This window comes from Carassius auratus, chromosome 16 (genome assembly GCF_003368295.1).
Source record: "Carassius auratus strain Wakin chromosome 16, ASM336829v1, whole genome shotgun sequence".
Classification (NCBI taxonomy): Eukaryota; Metazoa; Chordata; class Actinopteri; order Cypriniformes; family Cyprinidae; genus Carassius; species Carassius auratus.
Window position 1 is genome coordinate 15217581 of NC_039258.1, and position 18733 is coordinate 15236313.

General features: G+C 36.6%; 2 protein-coding genes across 3 annotated transcripts in view; one reads left to right on the forward strand and one right to left on the reverse strand.

Moving 5' to 3' along the window:
- Positions 1-2113: 2113 nt before the first annotated feature.
- LOC113116270 (probable serine carboxypeptidase CPVL) lies at positions 2114-6910 on the reverse strand. Of its 2 annotated transcripts, none has more exons than XM_026284333.1 (13): positions 6788-6910; positions 6293-6485; positions 5760-5878; positions 5433-5547; positions 5179-5237; positions 3978-4057; positions 3827-3893; positions 3633-3755; positions 3322-3453; positions 3148-3246; positions 2892-3065; positions 2543-2725; positions 2114-2408 (listed from the first exon to the last, which is right to left on the reverse strand). In XM_026284333.1, exons 2-13 carry the CDS (start codon positions 6471-6473, stop codon positions 2304-2306), a joined length of 1437 nt encoding a protein of 478 aa, XP_026140118.1. In that variant the 5' UTR covers positions 6474-6485; positions 6788-6910; the 3' UTR covers positions 2114-2303. The 2 variants fall into 2 exon arrangements, with proteins under 2 accessions (XP_026140118.1, XP_026140119.1); XM_026284334.1 differs by lacking the exon at positions 6788-6910 and adding an exon at positions 6554-6603.
- Positions 6911-8958: 2048 nt separating this feature from the next.
- Positions 8959-18733, forward strand: part of chn2 (chimerin 2) — a 46051-nt gene continuing 36276 nt past the window's right edge. Inside the window, exon 1 of the mRNA XM_026284335.1 lies at positions 8959-9536. Within this exon, the coding sequence (XP_026140120.1) occupies positions 9488-9536 (49 nt within the window). The 5' untranslated portion in view covers positions 8959-9487. The remainder of the gene's footprint in view (positions 9537-18733) is intronic.

Sequence of the window (18733 nt, forward strand, 5' to 3'; positions counted from 1 at the left end):
AAAATATCTCTGAAGTATATTCCATTCATATTCACAATTTTGAGCACTCCAGCGTGATTTTATGAAAATTATCCAGCCATACCTGTTTCATAGAAATATAAAGAGAAGGGAAAACAAAGCCCAAATTCCCTTAATCATCCATCAAAATGAGAAAATTCCCATTTCCACCATCAAGGCAATAATTAAGAATCTCCAATCAACATAAAATGTTATGAAACTGCCTGGAAGAGGACCTGTCTATATCGTGCTAATGTGAGAAGATGAAACTAAAAAATTATCTTTTTAGCAGCAAACACTCAAGATGGGTTTGGTGAACAGAGATAGAAAAAGTATCCCATGTAAAATTAAATATACAGCTGTATTTTTGATGTTATGGGCCTATATTTCTGTTGGAGGTCCTGGACATCTTGTTTAGACACATGGCATCATGGATTCTATCAAATACCAGCAGATAAAAAATCAGTAAGTGACTGACTCTGTAAGAAATCTTATAATGGGCCATGTCTGAATCTTCCAACTGTACAATTACCCAAACACAAACCTAAAAAACAACACAGAAATGGGTCACTGAGCACAAAACCAAGCTTCTGCTATAGCCATTCCAGTCCTCTGACCTGAACGCTATTTTGAAATGTATCGGAAAAGAAAAGAGTGTGGTGAACTGAAGAGGAGAAGCTGGGAATCTGAAGTGTCTGGAGTGATTCTGGATGAAGGAATGGTCTCTGATCTCTTGTCAGGTGTTCTCTAACCTCATCAGGCATTATAGGAGAAAATTTAGACCTGTTAAACTGGCAAATGGATTAACAATGCAGATTAATTTTCACAGCCTTCTTTGATCATATTTACCAACGGGGCCGATACTTTTGGCCACGGCTGTATTCACTCAGGATTAGAAATATTAGCATATAAAAAATTGTCCCCGTCCTTGCACACACACACACACACAGACACACACACACATACATCCATATATATATATATATACTAGATACATAGCCTCATTATTATCAAAATAATGCCAGTTTATGAAAAATTTAATTATCAATTAAATTTACATTTCACAACATGAATGTATTTCATGTTGTATTTCTATAACATTGGCCTGATGCCAATATATCATACATTTTAAATGCAACAAATAAGTTCATTCTATATACAGAAAAAGGGTAAAGTTTAAATAGGATTAACTGGTTGCAAAAAAACAGCAACAACTTTGTTATGGCCAGAAACCAGGAATATTAAAATTGGCATAAAAAAAACACACTGTAAAATGTAGAATTAAATAATACAAGGTACATATTAATTTTAAGACATCAATTGTAGAAATGCCACAAATATTTAGTTATTAACAACTATCAATATGAAATATTCTTTTTTTTTTTTTTTTTTTTTTTTACACTGAGCTGTCGCCCCCTGCCGGACACACAAAGGAAATACTGTTAAAACACCAAAGAAACAAACGTCTTGAGAAAGGTTCAAGACACCGTTCATTAAAAAGGAGTAAATTTCATTTTTACTTTTAGCATGTTGTGCTATATGCGAAACTACACATTCTATTTAGCCTATTTTTGGTCTATTTTAGCCTATTTACACTCCTAATATAAAATGAATCTGCTTCCTTCCTGTGAAAGTCATACCAGTTTTGAATGTCTACCTCTGCATTTTTTCCTCTTTCTTCTGTCTTCCTCTTATCCTCAGCATGTCTTTTATGTTATTCATTGGTCAAGCTTTAACTTGGGGGACCAGTTCTCAATTATTAACAACAACTTTCATCTAAAAATCTAAATTAGATTTTTCCTAATAGATCTTTTTAAAAAGTAAGGTAGTTTTTAAGTTTATGTATAGGGTATAGGATTAAGGGATCTAAAATATAGTCATGCAGAATGAGTCATTAATATGTGCTTTATAAGTACTAATGAACAGCCAATATCCTAGTAATATGCATGATAATAAGCAACTAGTGAGAATTTGTCCTGATAATAAAGTGTTATAGCTTTTCTTGTGTTTAATTGTTTATGATATGATTAAGAATGTAAATGAATGAAGAATGTAAAATTATGCTAGTAACTCATAACACTGAATAGATAAAAAATGTAAAAGACAAAAATAAAAGTACATTATACCCAAATCATATTTTAATTATAAACAGATCATGTACAATAAAAACATAGCCCCCACACTTCACACATAGTCCACTAAAATTAGTCCCCCAACTCTTCATAATAGCACAAACTTTTGCATTGAAAAACTCATTACACAACTTCATTCAGTGGTCACTTTACATTCAATATGAGTTTAGTGTATCAATGTGATGAGAACCCATCTGTAGAAAGGAATCTGTCAATCATGTCAAATGATCTCTCTGGTTGATCATAAGGCAAAATGTGCCCGCCTCCCCTGATGATGACCTACAACGAAGAAAAAAGTAAGCAGGTTTTGGAATTAACAACAGACAGAATAGGTATGGCTTTCAGCCAATGATTATATAACATAATGGTTGATAAATTAAATATACTGATCTAGCAGTACTGCGAACCCTCACCTGAAAGAACTCTCCCACTTGTCGTACGTAACCTGCCACTTCAGTATCACTAGGCTGGACCTTCCAGTGGAAGCGCTCTGCTTTTTTATACTCGTCCGCTTTAGACCAGTTCACTGTGGGCAGGAAGCGCTCAGTCAGAGGGGCTGCAACGATGACGTCAAGCTGTCCGCTGTAGATCAACACCTGTGAATACACCGATAAACATCAGCGGACAGAAAAAATAAATAAAAAATAAATAAATACATTTTTGTACATCCCTAAACCTAAGAATTAATATGATTATAGAGTCAAGTCATTTAACAAAAAGGCCATAAAATTCCCAACCCAATCAATGAAACTGTTTCCTCACTCTATAGTTGTCCATGAGGACGCCCAGCCATGGTTTGATGGACTTCATGACATCCTGAAGCAGATGCTTCTCAACATCTGAGCCGTCATGGAATGTAAGATTTCCAACATGGATGGAACGTCGAACATCCGGCAGAGTCACAAACGCTGAAAAGTACTCCTGGTCTGGAGGTTCCTGTTTAGGGAAAAACACATAGCCATTCAAATCAAGAGCACTTTATTTCCATCCATTTGCTTGTGATGAAATGTGTGGGTACCTGACACTGCATGTAGTTGAAGTAGTTGGTGCAGCCAGTGACGTTTTGGAAGAATGAGGGATAAGGAGTAAGATCACCATTCAGTAAGCTGTCAAAAACCTGATGGAGAGACGAGATGTTTTCAGAACGGATGAAATAAAGACGATGCAGGGTGTCCCGATTAATCATACTCACCTGAAAGGCTTCCACCCATCTCTGCTCCTGGATGAGTTTGACTCCTGCATCTGTCTGCATCTGCACATGCTGCCTCTGCAGTTCATCCACGAGACCCGTCTGATAGAGGAAATCTGCATAACCTCCCAGCATCTGAGACCAAAGTGGATTATAAGAGAGATTCAAGTCCATATATGAGCAAAATCATTTCAAAGAAGCTTTACATACATGTTTATAGTGCCTTAGAGCCAGTTCAAAGCAATAGCACTTCGGTGAATTATAATTATCTGGCATCTGATAGGTTTAAAAAAGGAAATCTCATTTTCATTCACCAGTTCAGGGTCACACAGACCATCTCCAATGGCCACTCCTTTGAAGTTGATCTTCACTTTGGCAGAGGGATTGTTCTTGTGGATGTAGTAGCCAATTGCTGGAACATACTTTCCTGCATATGACTATGGATTTTAAATGGTTAACAACAGAGTATTTTTACTGTACAAGAGAGTAGTTATGTCCACTTCCTCACCTCGCCTGTAGCGTAGAACGGATTAGACTGGAACTCACTGAATATCTGGAAGAACTGAGTCAGGGCGCTGCGGAGGGGACAAAAAACCCTAATATTTATCACATCTCACGTTGTCTTAGATATACATTAAACTTTTGCCACTGTACTGTACCTGTACAAGTCTCTGCCCACATCATCCTGGTTTTGGGCAAACCCTCGGTCATCCTCAGTGAAACTCCATCCTGTCCCAACCTTAAAAATAAACGACAAATATCCATCTAGTGTGAATAATTCAATTAAAACCTGTCATAGAAACACTGGATTCACATACTGTATTAGCATATTTGCAGTAAGACTGTCAAGTGATAAAATACATGGGACTTGTTTAACTTAGTTCCTTGTTAAAGAAAAAAAAAAAAAGGTGTAATAATTATATTCTTAGATTTTGTGTGGATGATGCACAAGACAGAAAATATGTATCTCCACATAAAGACACTCAGATGTATGCAGCAGTGTTCCCTACCTCATTTCAGACACACACACAAAAAAAAACACATTGCATAAAAGGCAAGGGAAATAATATAACAAATTTTCCTAATTATTTTTTTTTAGTATAACAAATTTTCCTGTTTTTAAGAATTAAGTGAAAATGACTTGAGCAAACAACTTTTATGCAAATTATTTAAAAAAAAAAAAAAAAACAGAATAACAATAAAATATTTTTTATAAATGCATTAATTGCATCTAAAAATGTCCATGTTTAATATATCACATGTAGGACTATTAACTGTAACAGCCCTCATTTGCAGACATATCAATCCAATTCTGAAATAATTAAAATACACCAAACTCACCGGTAGACATGTGACGGTATCAAAAAGTTTTGATCATTACTGAAGATTTTACCACGGTATATCACAATATTAAAATAAGTTGCAAAAATTGCCATAATACTGTGTAACAGGTTTAATAACTTTTTTCTTACAAGAAGAACTGAACATTTAAATACAATAAAGCAATAGACAGAACATTTATATATGTCAACTAACGTATCAAATAATTTAAAATTCAAAAGAATTATCATCAAGAACAATAGCTGATCAATAGGTCTCATTAGTTAACATGCTAACATTACATGTAATGTGTAACCAAACAATAAAAGAACAAAATATTTTTGAACAATATCTAGGGCATGTCCAGATTAAATGCAATTAAATGCAAGTATTTAAGTATTCAGTGCTGCGATGAAATGGGTTTTGTATTAACATGTTGATGAGAAAATTATTCTTCTATTTTGAAGTGCCCACGAAAACTATATCGTGCATGTTGATAATTTGGGATATATTGTATTGAATACCGGAGCGTCTACTCACCGGGTTATCGATGTAAAGAACAGAGTATCGTGATGTCCAGGGGAAATCCCTATAGCCCACTGCAGAACAACATTAAAGGGTTAAAATCTAACATTTTAAGGTAATTTCATACATTGATATCTCAAGTGTAGGGTTTCACTATTAAGCAAATAAAAATTCCTTTCTGGCCCAAAAACATCTATAATAAAATGTTCAAACAACATGCTAATCTCCATCAACATAATGTAAGACAGCACAGAGGCATTTGTACTCACACGTGAGGTTCTTATGTACAAAATATGGGCCATGCTCCACAAACAAGCCAAACATAGATGTCCCTCCAGGTCCCCCCTGAAGCCACAGCAGCACCGGAGCGGTCTCTGGTCTCTCCTAAACACAGAAAAACATGCTACAATAAATAAGTGTGTGGTAATTACATCACTGAATGCTGTTAACTGTATAACTTGTTGTAAACGACTTCTGAAAACAACTGACGCAGAAGCTACGGTCAGCAGATTAGTCTTATCTTTAGTGCCATTCATGTACAATGTCAAAAAAATGTTAAGTGCATAACATTAACATATACATACATAACATATTACCTGGGCAGGGAAGAACCAGAAGAAAAGGTTACTGTTGTAAGTCTTGTTCACAGTGAGATATCCTGAGTAACTCTTGACATTGGCTCCAGGAAGGGGTCCCACCAAACTCAGTTTTTTGGCTGATTATCCACAATACAAAAAAGAATGTGTATTAGCATACAGGTCAGAAACATCAGTGAATTACTGTATGAAAGCATTTATAATTTGTGGAAAACCAAAGTTAATTCAATTTATCTATCAATCTCGCATTAACTTCTCCATAATATGGAAAATACCTTATAAAGACTTATCTCCCCGTTGAAAAAACACCATATGCTGGTTAGGTATGTTTTGATGCTGGGATGCTGGTCCTTGGCCGGTTTATGCTTTTACCAACATAAGCCAGCATCAAAACATACTTAACCAGCATATGCTTTTCAGCAGGGTAAAGATCTTATAAAGATAACTTCCTATGTATGAGATTTAGTGAATTCAAGTAAAAGAAGAACGAAAGAAGAGTAACTGAACTTGTTCTATGCAAACAGCAAACATACCTTCTTCTATCTTGCCTTCCTCCAGATAGGGGGTGAGCATCAGAGGTTTGCCCGGGTCAACTCCAAAACGTGTCCCGCTCACACGGTGTGATTTCCGGCAGAAGAACGAGGAACAGCCTTGGGAGCTGACCGACTCCAGAAAAGCCCAGAGGAACAGCAGCCTAAGCGTTTTCTTCAGCATTATAGAGTTTAACTGCAGACAGCAAAGAAACATGACACGGGGATCACAGACCCAGCTTGATATTAAAAGGCTCGCATTACCTGCTACCTGTTATTACAAGACTAAACATATCAGAAGATGAGCGCAAAGACGACAAATCTCTTGTCAGTCGGTGAATGATCGAAAACCAACACATAATGCGGCATTATTATGTTATGAATATGCAAACAGGAAAGAAAATATGCAGGAATGGCAGGTGTGATAACTTATCAAATCAAGTAATTGAACATTTACATACATCTTGTTTTCCTGATCAGTAATAATAATAGCGTTACCTTGAAGCCAGATGCCAATCAGAAATCCAGAAGCCGTTTGCATCGGCATCAGCTTGTTGTCACGCTTTGAATGTGTTGCAGTCACATGACTATGTGGCATCGCAGTCATGTGATCGCAGTGAAGCCAGGAACTTCGCCAACACTGACCCCTACAGGTCCATTTGAGAGAACCAGTCCCCAGCCCAATATATAATATTATGCAATATGCATTTGCTGTGTAATAGAAAAGGCCTAGTTGACCGTTTTATTTAATAGGCTTTTTCTTAGAGTTGCTTTATTTAAAAAAAAATCATCTTCTGTAGATATGTTAATGTCTTGACTACAAAAAGCCATTGAACATGCCGACTGTTAGTATGTTGAATACAGGTTGAATTTTCCTCAAAAGTGGGGTGTGTTGCCATTAAACAATCCATTATGAACTTTTTGAACAAAATCTAACCAGGTAAAATAATACATTACAAAATATAAACATTGTAAAACAATTATAAAACCAATACAATTATTTAAACATAAAAATGTCAAACTATTTTGTCCAACAAAAGAGTAAATTGTATAAATTCATAATATTTAAAATGGATGTGACTTCTTGCCCCAATAAAAACTTGCTCTGACCTGACATTTATGAAGAAAAGGCCTTGTATAACATGCCACAGAGCTAACTTAACCTTTGAGCGTGAGAAAGACTGACCTCATCATCTGTTATTAAACAATTAAAATCAATATTAAGTTTGACCAATACATTGTAGTAAAAACCATTTGTATATATTAATATGAATTATTATTGAATATGAATAAATTGTAATGCCCAAAAATGTAAGATTCCTTAAAGGGTTAGTTCACCCAAAAATGAAAATTAAGCTGTGTTTTACTCACCCTCGAGCCATCCTAGTTGTATATGACTTTCTTCTTTCAGACACATACAATCAGAATTATATATAAAAAAGTGTCCTGGCTCCTCTAAGTGTTATTATTGCAGTTGGGGTCTCTCTTTAACATTCCAAAACATTAAATACAATTAAATAACGTCAAAATTACGGAGCCCCTCACATGACATGCAGGAAAAAATATTAGGCTAAATTGTGTGCACGATTTACTAATTTGTTCCCTCAATGTACTAAAATGTGCACACGATTACTATTGCGTTCCCTCAATTTACTATTTCGTTCACTCGATTTATAAATTGTGCACACGATTTACAAATTCATTCAACGCCATAGTAAATCGAGGGAACGCATTAGTAATCGATTAATTAATTAATTTTTTCTTGCATGTCATGTGCGGTGCTCTGTATTAAATAAAGCACGCATACTTCTAATTTATGACCAGCATTTTGTTTTATTCTCTCTCCAAGTATGGAGAACTGTCAGCTGCTTCTGCGTATGACAGATGGTGGAAGTGATAAAGTGTTTATTACATTTGAAATATGGATATTTTTATGGATATTATATGGATATTCGCCACTGAAGGCCTTTATTCACCCCAGTTTCAATATGGATGTGCACACTTTATTTAATGTGCTTTGGACACCTGCCCACTGCAATGAGTTTAGAAGCTTATGCCAGAACAATTTTTAATATAACTCCGATTAGATTCGTCTGAAAGAAGAAAGTCATATATAGAGTAAATAACAGGCTAAGTTTCATTTATGGGTGCCCTAACCCTTTAAAATTGTGACTCCCAAGAAATGATGGGTAATGTCCTCAAACTAGGTATTTAATTTATGTTTATTGCTAGATTGGTTTAAACTTTAAATTGTATTTAAACACATCTCAAATGCTGGTTACAAACCTTAAAGCAAACCTCAAAAACAATGAGTAACAGAAAAATATTTCGTTGAACCTATTGAGATTGACATTATACATTTTCTAAAGGTAGCCTAGTCTCATATCTTTTTACTGCCCCTTTTTTAGACAGGAAAAGGTAGACTTAGGTCTTCTTTATACTATATTTGTGGAAAGTGCAACATGCTTTTCAAGTGGGGGTGTGACTGTGACAAAATTACATGTCTTTTTTTAAAGTAAGGGAACACCAACTGTACCATACTGTGTTGTGTTATGCGCATGATGTACCTTTGCAGCATGTCAAAGCACAGTAAAGCCATAATTTTTAAACATGCAACATTTCTTTACAGCAAAAGCAACGCAACTTTCTCATATGGTCACAGAGGCACACAGCTGAGAGTCATGTAAGTAGGTTTACCGCACGCTCAGGTAGGCAGGAGGAATGCGCGCGCGTCTCTTCCACTTTAAGAAGGCGGATTCGCCTCTACACACACTGTGTGTCTGTTACGAGCCTTGAAGTGGCACATGGAAGCGAAACAGTCAAATCCCTGTCTCTAAATATGGCGAAACCTACTGGCACTGACAGCACACGGCACGGTCGGGAAGTTTTTTTTTTTTCAATTCTGCTTTTCATCAAGATAAAGAGTAAATGAGTTTACACATTTTCTGCAAGTGTACCTGAGGTTGGCTCAACTAGTTTCATCATATGGTTCTATTGCTGCCGCACGCGCGACTGTAAATGCGGCAGCGCAGCGCTGGCGACTCCCGTCTGATCCGACGCTCACAGCTGGATATTATCGGCTGTTTAGGAGGAACTCTGGAGAGCTGAAGACAGGTCAGGAGAGCAGAGACTGAGATGGAAGAGCTGTCAAGCCGTAACAGACGCCAGTAAGCGGGAAGATTCAGTGAATTAGACGCGATGGCAGCGTCCAGCAACTCGAGTCTGTCGGGTTCCTCCGTCTCTTCGGGTGAGTATAGCCGACTGATGAATCACAATCAAACTGGACTATTTTGTTTGGGAATCTCAGTAAGCAAGCAATTGGCGAGACGATAGCAGAATGGAGATGGTTGGCACTGGCAGTTTAATTTCTGTGGTTTTGGATGTAAATAAATTTAGACGGGATAGAACACTGTGCATAAATGTGTGTCATACCTTTTTTTCACCCAGGGTGAACTAGACCCACCTTTGACTTCCTTCACCAATGCAAAGCCATGCAGTCGTTGCTATCACCAGTGCACGCTAGCAGATGATTGTGTAATGTCACACTCACTGTGCACGAGTTTTAAAGGCCACCTCTATCTGATCATATACTTGCATGATAGCAAAAACAGACTCTTTAGTTTGATCACGATAACTGGTGGGAACTACAAATCAAAAATGTGCACCATGCTGAATTGTAATGCCAAATAACATATTTATCAGTGAGATAGCCTATCATTGTTTACTGCATGCATTGACATTTTATGTAGAACTATAGCTTTGGTTACTACATGCATTGAAATTTTATGTGGAACTATAAGCAGTTTTTCCCCTCTCGATATAGGCTATATATATATAAATATAAATATATTATAGTATGCAATTTATTAACATTGTGTTTATTGAAACCGGCTTGAAATTAATCCACTCAGATGTACATCAAAATATGGGAAAAAATTTTTTTTAGTTTCTTCCAATTCACCACAACTTTAGAAGTCAGTTTATTAATATTGGACTCATTTAGAAAATGAAAACAGTCTATTAACAATTAAGACTTTTCTGTCGGAATGTCACCTTTTTAAAACAGAAAAGACTCATTTCGTGGAATGACCCATGTGTAGTTTGGGCATAACAGCAGTAGTATAATGTCAGCATTGTTTGTCATCCGTGTCAACTGTTGATATCCCAAGTAAATCACTGGCAGTAATGCCAACAACAACATGTTTGGGGTTTTTTGTGTCCATTTCAACATGTTGTAACGTGGGAACCAAAAACTGGTTTGGACACATCCAGTACAAATGCGCTTCCCACCCATTGTCTCAAGGGATCTAGGTAACAACAGGCATTTATATCCTAAATCCCAACATCTCAGATTTTTTATTTTTTTTTGCATCTTAAATGACTCATCAAACGTTTTCATAGGCGTGTGATGAAAACTAATTACCCTAAAAGCTGTTCCTGTCTCGGTTTTATTCACTCGAAAGATTTTCTATTATACTGATCTTATTATCCCCAAGAAATTATTGATGTTGAAAATGAGCTTTTAAAATCACCTGTCATCTTCCTAGCTGGGTGTCATGTGGTGTTTAAGCTGCATTATTACATGTAAGGAAGTTTGACGGTCAAATATTAACCTTCACATGCAATTACGTGTTACTTTTCAAAACCTTTGACATACAGTATTTTCACAAAGGTACCAAACTGACCCAACTACACATTTAAATCTTCACCATGTAAGCTGCTCTACTGTCCAAAAGTTTAGGGTTGGTAGGTTTTTCTCTGCCATTTATTTAATCAAAAATAAAATAAAAACAGTAATATTGTGAAATGTCTTTTATAAAATAACTGCTGAATTTTCTGTAGCCATTGCTCCAGTCTTCAGTGTCACATGATCCTTTGGAAATTAGTCAAAAATTTGTCTAAAACACATCTTATGGCAAATGTTGAAAACAGTGATGTTGCTTACCGATACATTTTTCCTGATTCTTTTTAGTTCAAAAGAATAGCATTTAAAAAAAAATGTAATGTGTTTTGGTACATTTTAAAAGTATTAATTACTTAAAAAAAACTGAAAAAATCACTCTGACCCCAAACTTTTTAACAGCAGTGTATAAAGTGACTTATTTACATTTTGTGACCTTAGATAAGAAACAAACATTGGGTGGAAGGGAAACCACGTCCCCAAATGTACCATATGATACAAAACAGAGCAAAAAGCGTCAGGTTGGCTGAAGGTGTGAGAAGCACAAAAGAGTGTGCAGGTGTTTAAATACACCGATCACAAGTGTAAGGAGAGATAAGGTTGGAAACACGCTCAGAATCACTCCCACACAGAAATGCATGTCAACACCCTGTTCTCATGCTGTACCGCTCGGCATTGCGTTTGTAAGAACAGAAGGAGGGATGTGTGATCTGAGGGACAGTACACGTCTCAAGGGAGTACCAGTTCAAATAACAAGCTTTGTTGAATGGGTGTGTAAAGAAGAACCGTTTTCATGTTGGCACTCATTCCATTAAAGCTCAATAGTGACCTTGGGAGAGAAAAAAGAGAAGGTTTGTCTAATTCACTTCTTGCTTGCTGTAACTCTTAATGCAGATGCACAGAACCACGACTTCTCCTCCACGCCAAGCCACGGGCTCTTGAGATCCAGTAAAGGGATCAGTCCAAGCCATGACCCTCTGTGGTCGCCATCCATTCCCAAAAAAATTATCTCACATGCATGTTGCTGAAAAAGCAGAAGTGCACTGCGGCCACGAGGCCTGCAGAAGGCGGGGAGTCTTTTCTGCCTGCGGTACGGAGAGCTGTCATTAGCTCAATGCCCCCGGTGTAATCATCGGATGCCATATACCGCGCCTCTACCAGCCTCGCCGTGTCTGTCACAGGAGTATCATTATGTTAGAATCTTTTTTTTTTTTTTGCCAGAAACCTTGTTTCATCTAGTTTGGGTGCGTGTAACACGCACGTTCTGCTTTATATTAGCCAAGAACAGAGCTGTAAACAAATGCAGGGCAGACTGGTGAGATGGATGCCGCTCGGCTCTGCTCTTCTGACTTCAAAGGCCAGTTCGAGCTTTGATGTTTCCCTAAAGGAAAACTGGGGCTGCAGCTCAGAGCTGGAAGCTTGTGAGTGTTTCAGAAATGATGAAGCTGAAATTATGGGTGATTTCATGGGTCTGTGCTGATTTGATTTCTTTTAATCTGAAAAGGTGGTGTTGGTTTAAGCTTAGGGCACTTGACCAGAAGGTTGCTGGTTTAATCCCAGTAAGGAGGAACTCGCTTCTTCATTGTACCCTTGGGCAAGACATTTAACCCCAGATTGCTCCAGATAGATTGTCCTGGCCGTAAGTGCACTTTAGTAAGCTGCTTACTAAAAGACTACTTGTGCACTTACAGTATGAATCTGCAAGGGGGTTCATTCTTTTAAAGTCATAGTGGAATGGCATTTGCAATTGTACTTTTGTAATCTGACTTATGTTGTTTAATCATCAAGTAATAAGTTTCGTTACACCTTGAACACGCCATTACTTAAAGGGATAGTTCACCCAAATATGAAAATTTTGTCATTAATTACTCACCCTCATGTCGTTCCAAAACTGTAAGACCTTCGTTCATCTTTAGAAGAGAAATTAAGATATTTTTGATGCATTCTGAGATTTCTCTGACCCTCCCATAGACTGCAAGAATCCTTACACGACCAAGGCTCAGAAACGTAACAAGGAGATCGTTAAAGTAATCCATGTGACATCAGTGGTTCAACTGTAATGTTATAAAGCTACGAAAATAGTTTTGTGTGCAAAGAAAATACAAATTATGACTTTGTTCAAAAGTTAGTCTCCTCCACACCATTTTGGAGAGTATCACATACATAATGTATGCTGTTCTGTGTCACCAACACACTTTTTTACGTTGTTTACATTTTGATCTGAACATAAACAGTGTATCCGTGTACATGCGTTGCATATTTTGTTTAAAAAATGCTTATATATGCATACATTACCACATTTTGAGGTCGTTAGTATTTTTTTAAGTAAGTGCGGTCCCACTTTATATCAGGTGTATTTATACATTGAATCATTTGATACAGTGCACTTTTTTTAACTTTCAGCTTTGTATCTTTGCAGATATTGTTTATGCTCAAACAGCAACATTACAAACTAACGTAAAAAAAAGTGAAATCGCAATGAACCACCCCTTAAAATTATTGAATATATTAGTAGATTTGGACCAAAACATTGACCCAAAATGGTCGTTTTTGATTTCATTTTGACTGCACGTCTGTGCTGAGTCATAGTCATCTTGAAAGCTATGTCTGTTTTCTGTGTTCTTCTGGTTCACTGGAGTTGAGATGAAGTGAATGTGAGTCCTACAACAGGAACAGATCACATGATTGAAAGCTCTGGTAAGCAAACAGCAAGAGAGATAACGCAGAACAGCGATTGTGTGTCCTTTTACTCGGCCTCTTTGCATTTCAGGCAGCATCAGATGAGGACAAGCTCTGTTCTTACTAGTTCTGGAGTTGCTTAACATCGAAGTTAACAGCTAAGGAAAAAGAGAATAGAAGAACTCATGCGAACAAATTCACTCTTAAACTGAAGACAGTCTGGTTAAATGTCACAGCTGCGGTCAAATGAAAGAACCTTGGTTTTTCAAGGTCTGTACTAAGCTGTTGCACATAGCTAAAAAAAGCATGAATGAAGGGGTGAAAGACTGAATGGAACCTCAGCTTGTGATGACAGAGATGGTAAATGAGGCATGCACATCACATACTGGCCCCAAAGTGGTACTTTCTCTCCTTCACTCTTCGGAAAGCTTCTCATTATTATAATCTTGTTTTTAAAGGCTTTCGTTTCTGACAGAAGCCACTGTAATATGGTCTGTTCATTAGTGGTCATCTTAATAGTTTCCATGGTTTCTCATGTGATTCCTGCTGTAGTTTTACAGTCAGTAAGTCTGAGTGAAATAAGAGGCTTATTTAAGCCTGCAGTTTTATTGGTGGATGGAGTATTGTTGGGAACCAGAGGAGAGAAGAGAGTTTTAATGCTCACCTCTTCCTGTGTCTCTGCATTTTTTATTAATCACCTCTGTGGAGAACCCATGGTCATCCATCACCCTCTGGAATCATCACATTACCAAACAGTGGATCTCCCTGCAACCAATGTGTCTCTGTGCTTGTGTAATGTACATGTGCACATGTGTGTAATCTCAGATAGCAGGCACACTGACCCCCAGCAATCTGTTCACTGACCATCTGATGCATTTTGCACACTAAACTGGAAAGCACTTTCTCAATCTGGCAACCTCTAATCTGACTGACTGGCTTTACAACTTCCTGGAGAACGTGTTTACAGAGCTTTTTAGTAGTGTTTTTAAGTCGGGTTGAAAGATGAGCACAAACATTTGTCCGTTTTAGCAGAATCAAATCTTTTAAAGTTTATTTTGAGACACTTTGTACATATCATATCAATACATAAAAAAAATGGAAACACTTTAGTTTAGGGGCCAATTCTCTCTTTTAACAAGTTGTATAGCATGTATATTACTAGCAAATTGGCTGTTTTTTTGTTCTTTTAATGCACATGTTAATACCTTATTCTGCATGACCATATATTTTTTAGATACCTTAATCCTATCCCACACCTAAACTTAAAGGGATAGTTCACTCAAAAATTTAAATGTCCCCATGATTTACTCATACTCAGGTCATACTAGGTGTACAGTATTGTTCAAAATAATAGCAGTACAATGTGACTAACCAGAATAATCAAGGTTTTTAGTATATTTTTTATTGCTACGTGGCAAACAAGTTACCAGTAGGTTCAGTAGATTGTCAGAAAACAAACAAGACCCAGCATTCATGATATGCACGCTCTTAAGGCTGTGCAATTGGGCAATTAGTTGAAAGGGGTGTGTTCAAAAAAATAGCAGTGTCTACCTTTGACTGTACAAACTCAAAACTATTTTGTACAAACATTTTTTTTTTCTGGGATTTAGCAATCCTGTGAATCACTAAACTAATATTTAGTTGTATGACCACAGTTTTTTAAAATTGCTTGACATCTGTGTGTCATGGAGTCAACCAACTTGTGGCACCTCTCAGCTGTTATTCCACTCCATGATTCTTTAACAACATTCCACAATTCATTCACATTTCTTGGTTTTGCTTCAGAAACAGCATTTTTGATATCACCCCACAAGTTCTCAATTGGATTAAGGTCTGGAGATTGGGCTGGCCACTCCATAACATTAATTTTGTTGGTTTGGAACCAAGACTTTGCCCGTTTACTAGTGTGTTTTGGGTCATTGTCTTGTTGAAACAACCATTTCAAGGGCATGTCCTCTTCAGCATAGGGCAACATGACCTCTTCAAGTATTTTAACATATGCAAACTGATCCATGATCCCTGGTATGCGATAAATAGGCCCAACACCATAGTAGGAGAAACATGCCCATATCATGATGCTTGCACCTCCATGCTTCACTGTCTTCACTGTGTACTGTGGCTTGAATTCAGAGTTTGGGGGTCGTCTCACAAACTGCCTGTGGCCCTTGGACCCAAAAAGAACAATTTTACTCTCATCAGTCCACAAAATGTTCCTCCATTTCTCTTTAGGCCAGTTGATGTGTTCTTTGGCAAATTGTAACCTCTTCTGCACATGCCTTTTTTTTAACAGAGTGACTTTGCGGGGGATTCTTGAAAATAGATTAGCTTCACACAGACGTCTTCTAACTGTCACAGTACTTACAGGTAACTCCAGACTGTCTTTGATCATCCTGGAGGTGATCATTGGCTGAGCCTTTGCCATTCTGGTTATTCTTCTATCCATTTTGATGGTTGTCTTCCGTTTTCTTCCACGTCTCTCTGGTTTTGCTCTACATTTTAAGGCATTGGAGATCATTTTTTTGCACCTCTTTATAGGTTTTCCCCTCTCTAATCAACTTTTTAATCAAAGTACGCTGTTCTTCTGAACAATGTCTTGAACGACCCATTTTCCTCAGCTTTCAAATGCATGTTCAACAAGTGTTGGCTTCATCCTTAAATAGGGGCCACCTGATTCACACCTGTTTCTTCACAAAATTGATGACATCAGTGATTGAATGCCACACTGCTATTTTTTTGAACACACCCCTTTCAACTAATTCAACTAATTGCCCAATTGCACAGCCTTAAGAGCGTGCATATCATGAATGCTGGGTCTCATTTGTTTTCTGAGAATCTATTGAACCTACTGGTAACTTGTTTGCCATGTAGCAATAAAAAAAATACGAAAAACCTTGATTATTCTGGTTAGTCACATTGTACTGCTATTATTTTGAACAATACTGTATATGTCCTCTTTTTTTTTTTTCAGACAAATACAATTGTTGTATAAAAAAAATTCCTGGCTCTACCGAGCTTTATAATGTCAGTGAATAGGTGTTGAGATTTTGGAGTCCAATAAAGTGCAGCCATCCATCATTAAAAGTACTCTACACGGTCCCTTGGGGTTAATAAAGGACTTCTGAAGTGAAATTATGTGTTTGTGTAGGAAACATATCCATATGGCATTTAAACTTTATAAACTGTAATCTCAAGCTTCCGTTAACTGTCATACTCACGTTCACGAGAGCGTGGTATTCCAGCAGATGATGTAAGATGTAGGCATAGCGTAAGCTCTGGTGAGAAGTGAGAAAGAAGCGCACAGAAGAGAGCAAAACAAAACAAGGGTTTGTGAAGAAAAATGTTGTCAGGATATGATATAAGCCAAGACTTTGCTGTTAACAAAACTTGATTCTCGTGAGACTAGCATATTCACATGGAGCTAATGCTATGCGTACATCATCCATTGGAAAGCCACTCTCTAGTGAATGCGTGTATGACATTTAGCAGAGGCTTGAGATTACAGAATATAATGTTTTGAATAAGGATATTTTTCTTACACAGAAGCAATTAATTCACTTCAGGAGGTTGTTATTAACCCCCCAGAGTAGTTTGGAGTATTTTTATGATGGATGGATGCGCTTTGTTGGACTTCAAAATATTAACACCCATTCACTGCCATTATAAAACTTGGAAGAGCCAGGACATTTAAAAAAATTACTCTTAATTGTATTTGTCTGAAAGAAGAAATTCATATACAACTAGCATGGCTTGTGGGTGAGTAAATCATAACATTTATCTTTTTTTTTTGAATTATCCCTTTAACAACTACCCTACTAAGTATTAATAATCAGCAAATTATATATTTATTGAGATTTATTGAAAAGTTGTAGTTAGTTATTTAATAGTGAGAATTGGTGCCAAGACTAGAGTGTGACTGAAAAATTATATACAATATTAGGTTTTATTTTCTAAATTTAGTTTTATGGACAGAAATACTTATTTGTTTATTATTCCAATACATTATTACATTATTGAGTAGTTTCATTAATAATAATAATTAATAATAATGATTATAGTTATTACAAACAAGCACCTAAAAAAGTTTGATTTACTTGTTTATTTAAAAATTATTATGCAATAAAAATAACAAATATTTTTTTATATTAAAAAATCACTATAAATTATGGCGACTATTTTTATAGATTAAACATTTTTTTATATTATTGTATAATCATTTAAAAATATTTTCAATATTATTGTAAAATCATTTTTAAATAAAAAAGTAAATACATTTTTTTTTAGGAGTTTGACCATCATGCTTGTAAACACCACTTTCATTCCTTCAACAAAAACTTAATATGATTTTTTGATTATGTGACCGACAAAAGTTTGATTTGTTTTGGTTATCATAATAACCTTCATAAATGAACACGATTTCTGTTAAATTTGAGGCCTAAATACATTTGCTGTAAGCAAAATTCTAAATGTAGGCTTAACAAACTACACCCCTGTCATATGACTCCAACGTCACCTCAATTAAGCTTCTGACAACTCTAGACTTTATTTAAAAACACTTTTTCTGAAAGTGTGAATCAGAATAGTTTGCAAGAGCACAATTCTAATCATAATGGGTCTGCAAAAGCTTTCCTGTTCGGTATAACTGCTAACTTGTTTCCGGGTTTTGGCTTACAGAAAGCACTACAGTTAATATACACCCAACACAACAAACAATCTGGATGGTTAAAATGTTAGTCAGACTATCTCTTCCTTCATAAGTGGGCAGTTTTTGACTATAATAAAATGCACTGTAGACCAGACATCGTATACCATTTGTCTACGTGATATTGTGTGAGTGTTTCCTTTGCTAATGAGAAGTGAGGGGCTTCCAAGAGTACATGTGCTTGTATGTGTACACACACAATTAAACAAAGGCATACAGACTTACAGGGAAATACCCAAACCCACCCTCACTTGCATGCAGTGTTACAGGATAAACACACTTCTTCATGCCTTCCCTCACGATTGCTCCGTCTGATGCCTCGTCTCACACATAGTCACAAAATTCTCTGCATTTCTTGCCAGTTCTGTTCCCGTCCTCTTCACAG

Bases quoted from the DNA above. Each gene is read 5' to 3' on its own strand.
- LOC113116270 (XM_026284333.1), bottom strand. From the start codon at position 6,473: ATGCTGAAGAAAACGCTTAGGCTGCTGTTCCTCTGGGCTTTTCTGGAG. The intron at 5,238-5,432 runs GTGAGTACAAAT...GTTGTTCTGCAG, and splicing joins TGTACATAAGAACCTCACGT to TGGGCTATAGGGATTTCCCC. The intron at 3,454-3,632 runs GTGAATGAAAAT...CTTTGGTCTCAG, and splicing joins GTCTGTGTGACCCTGAACTG to ATGCTGGGAGGTTATGCAGA.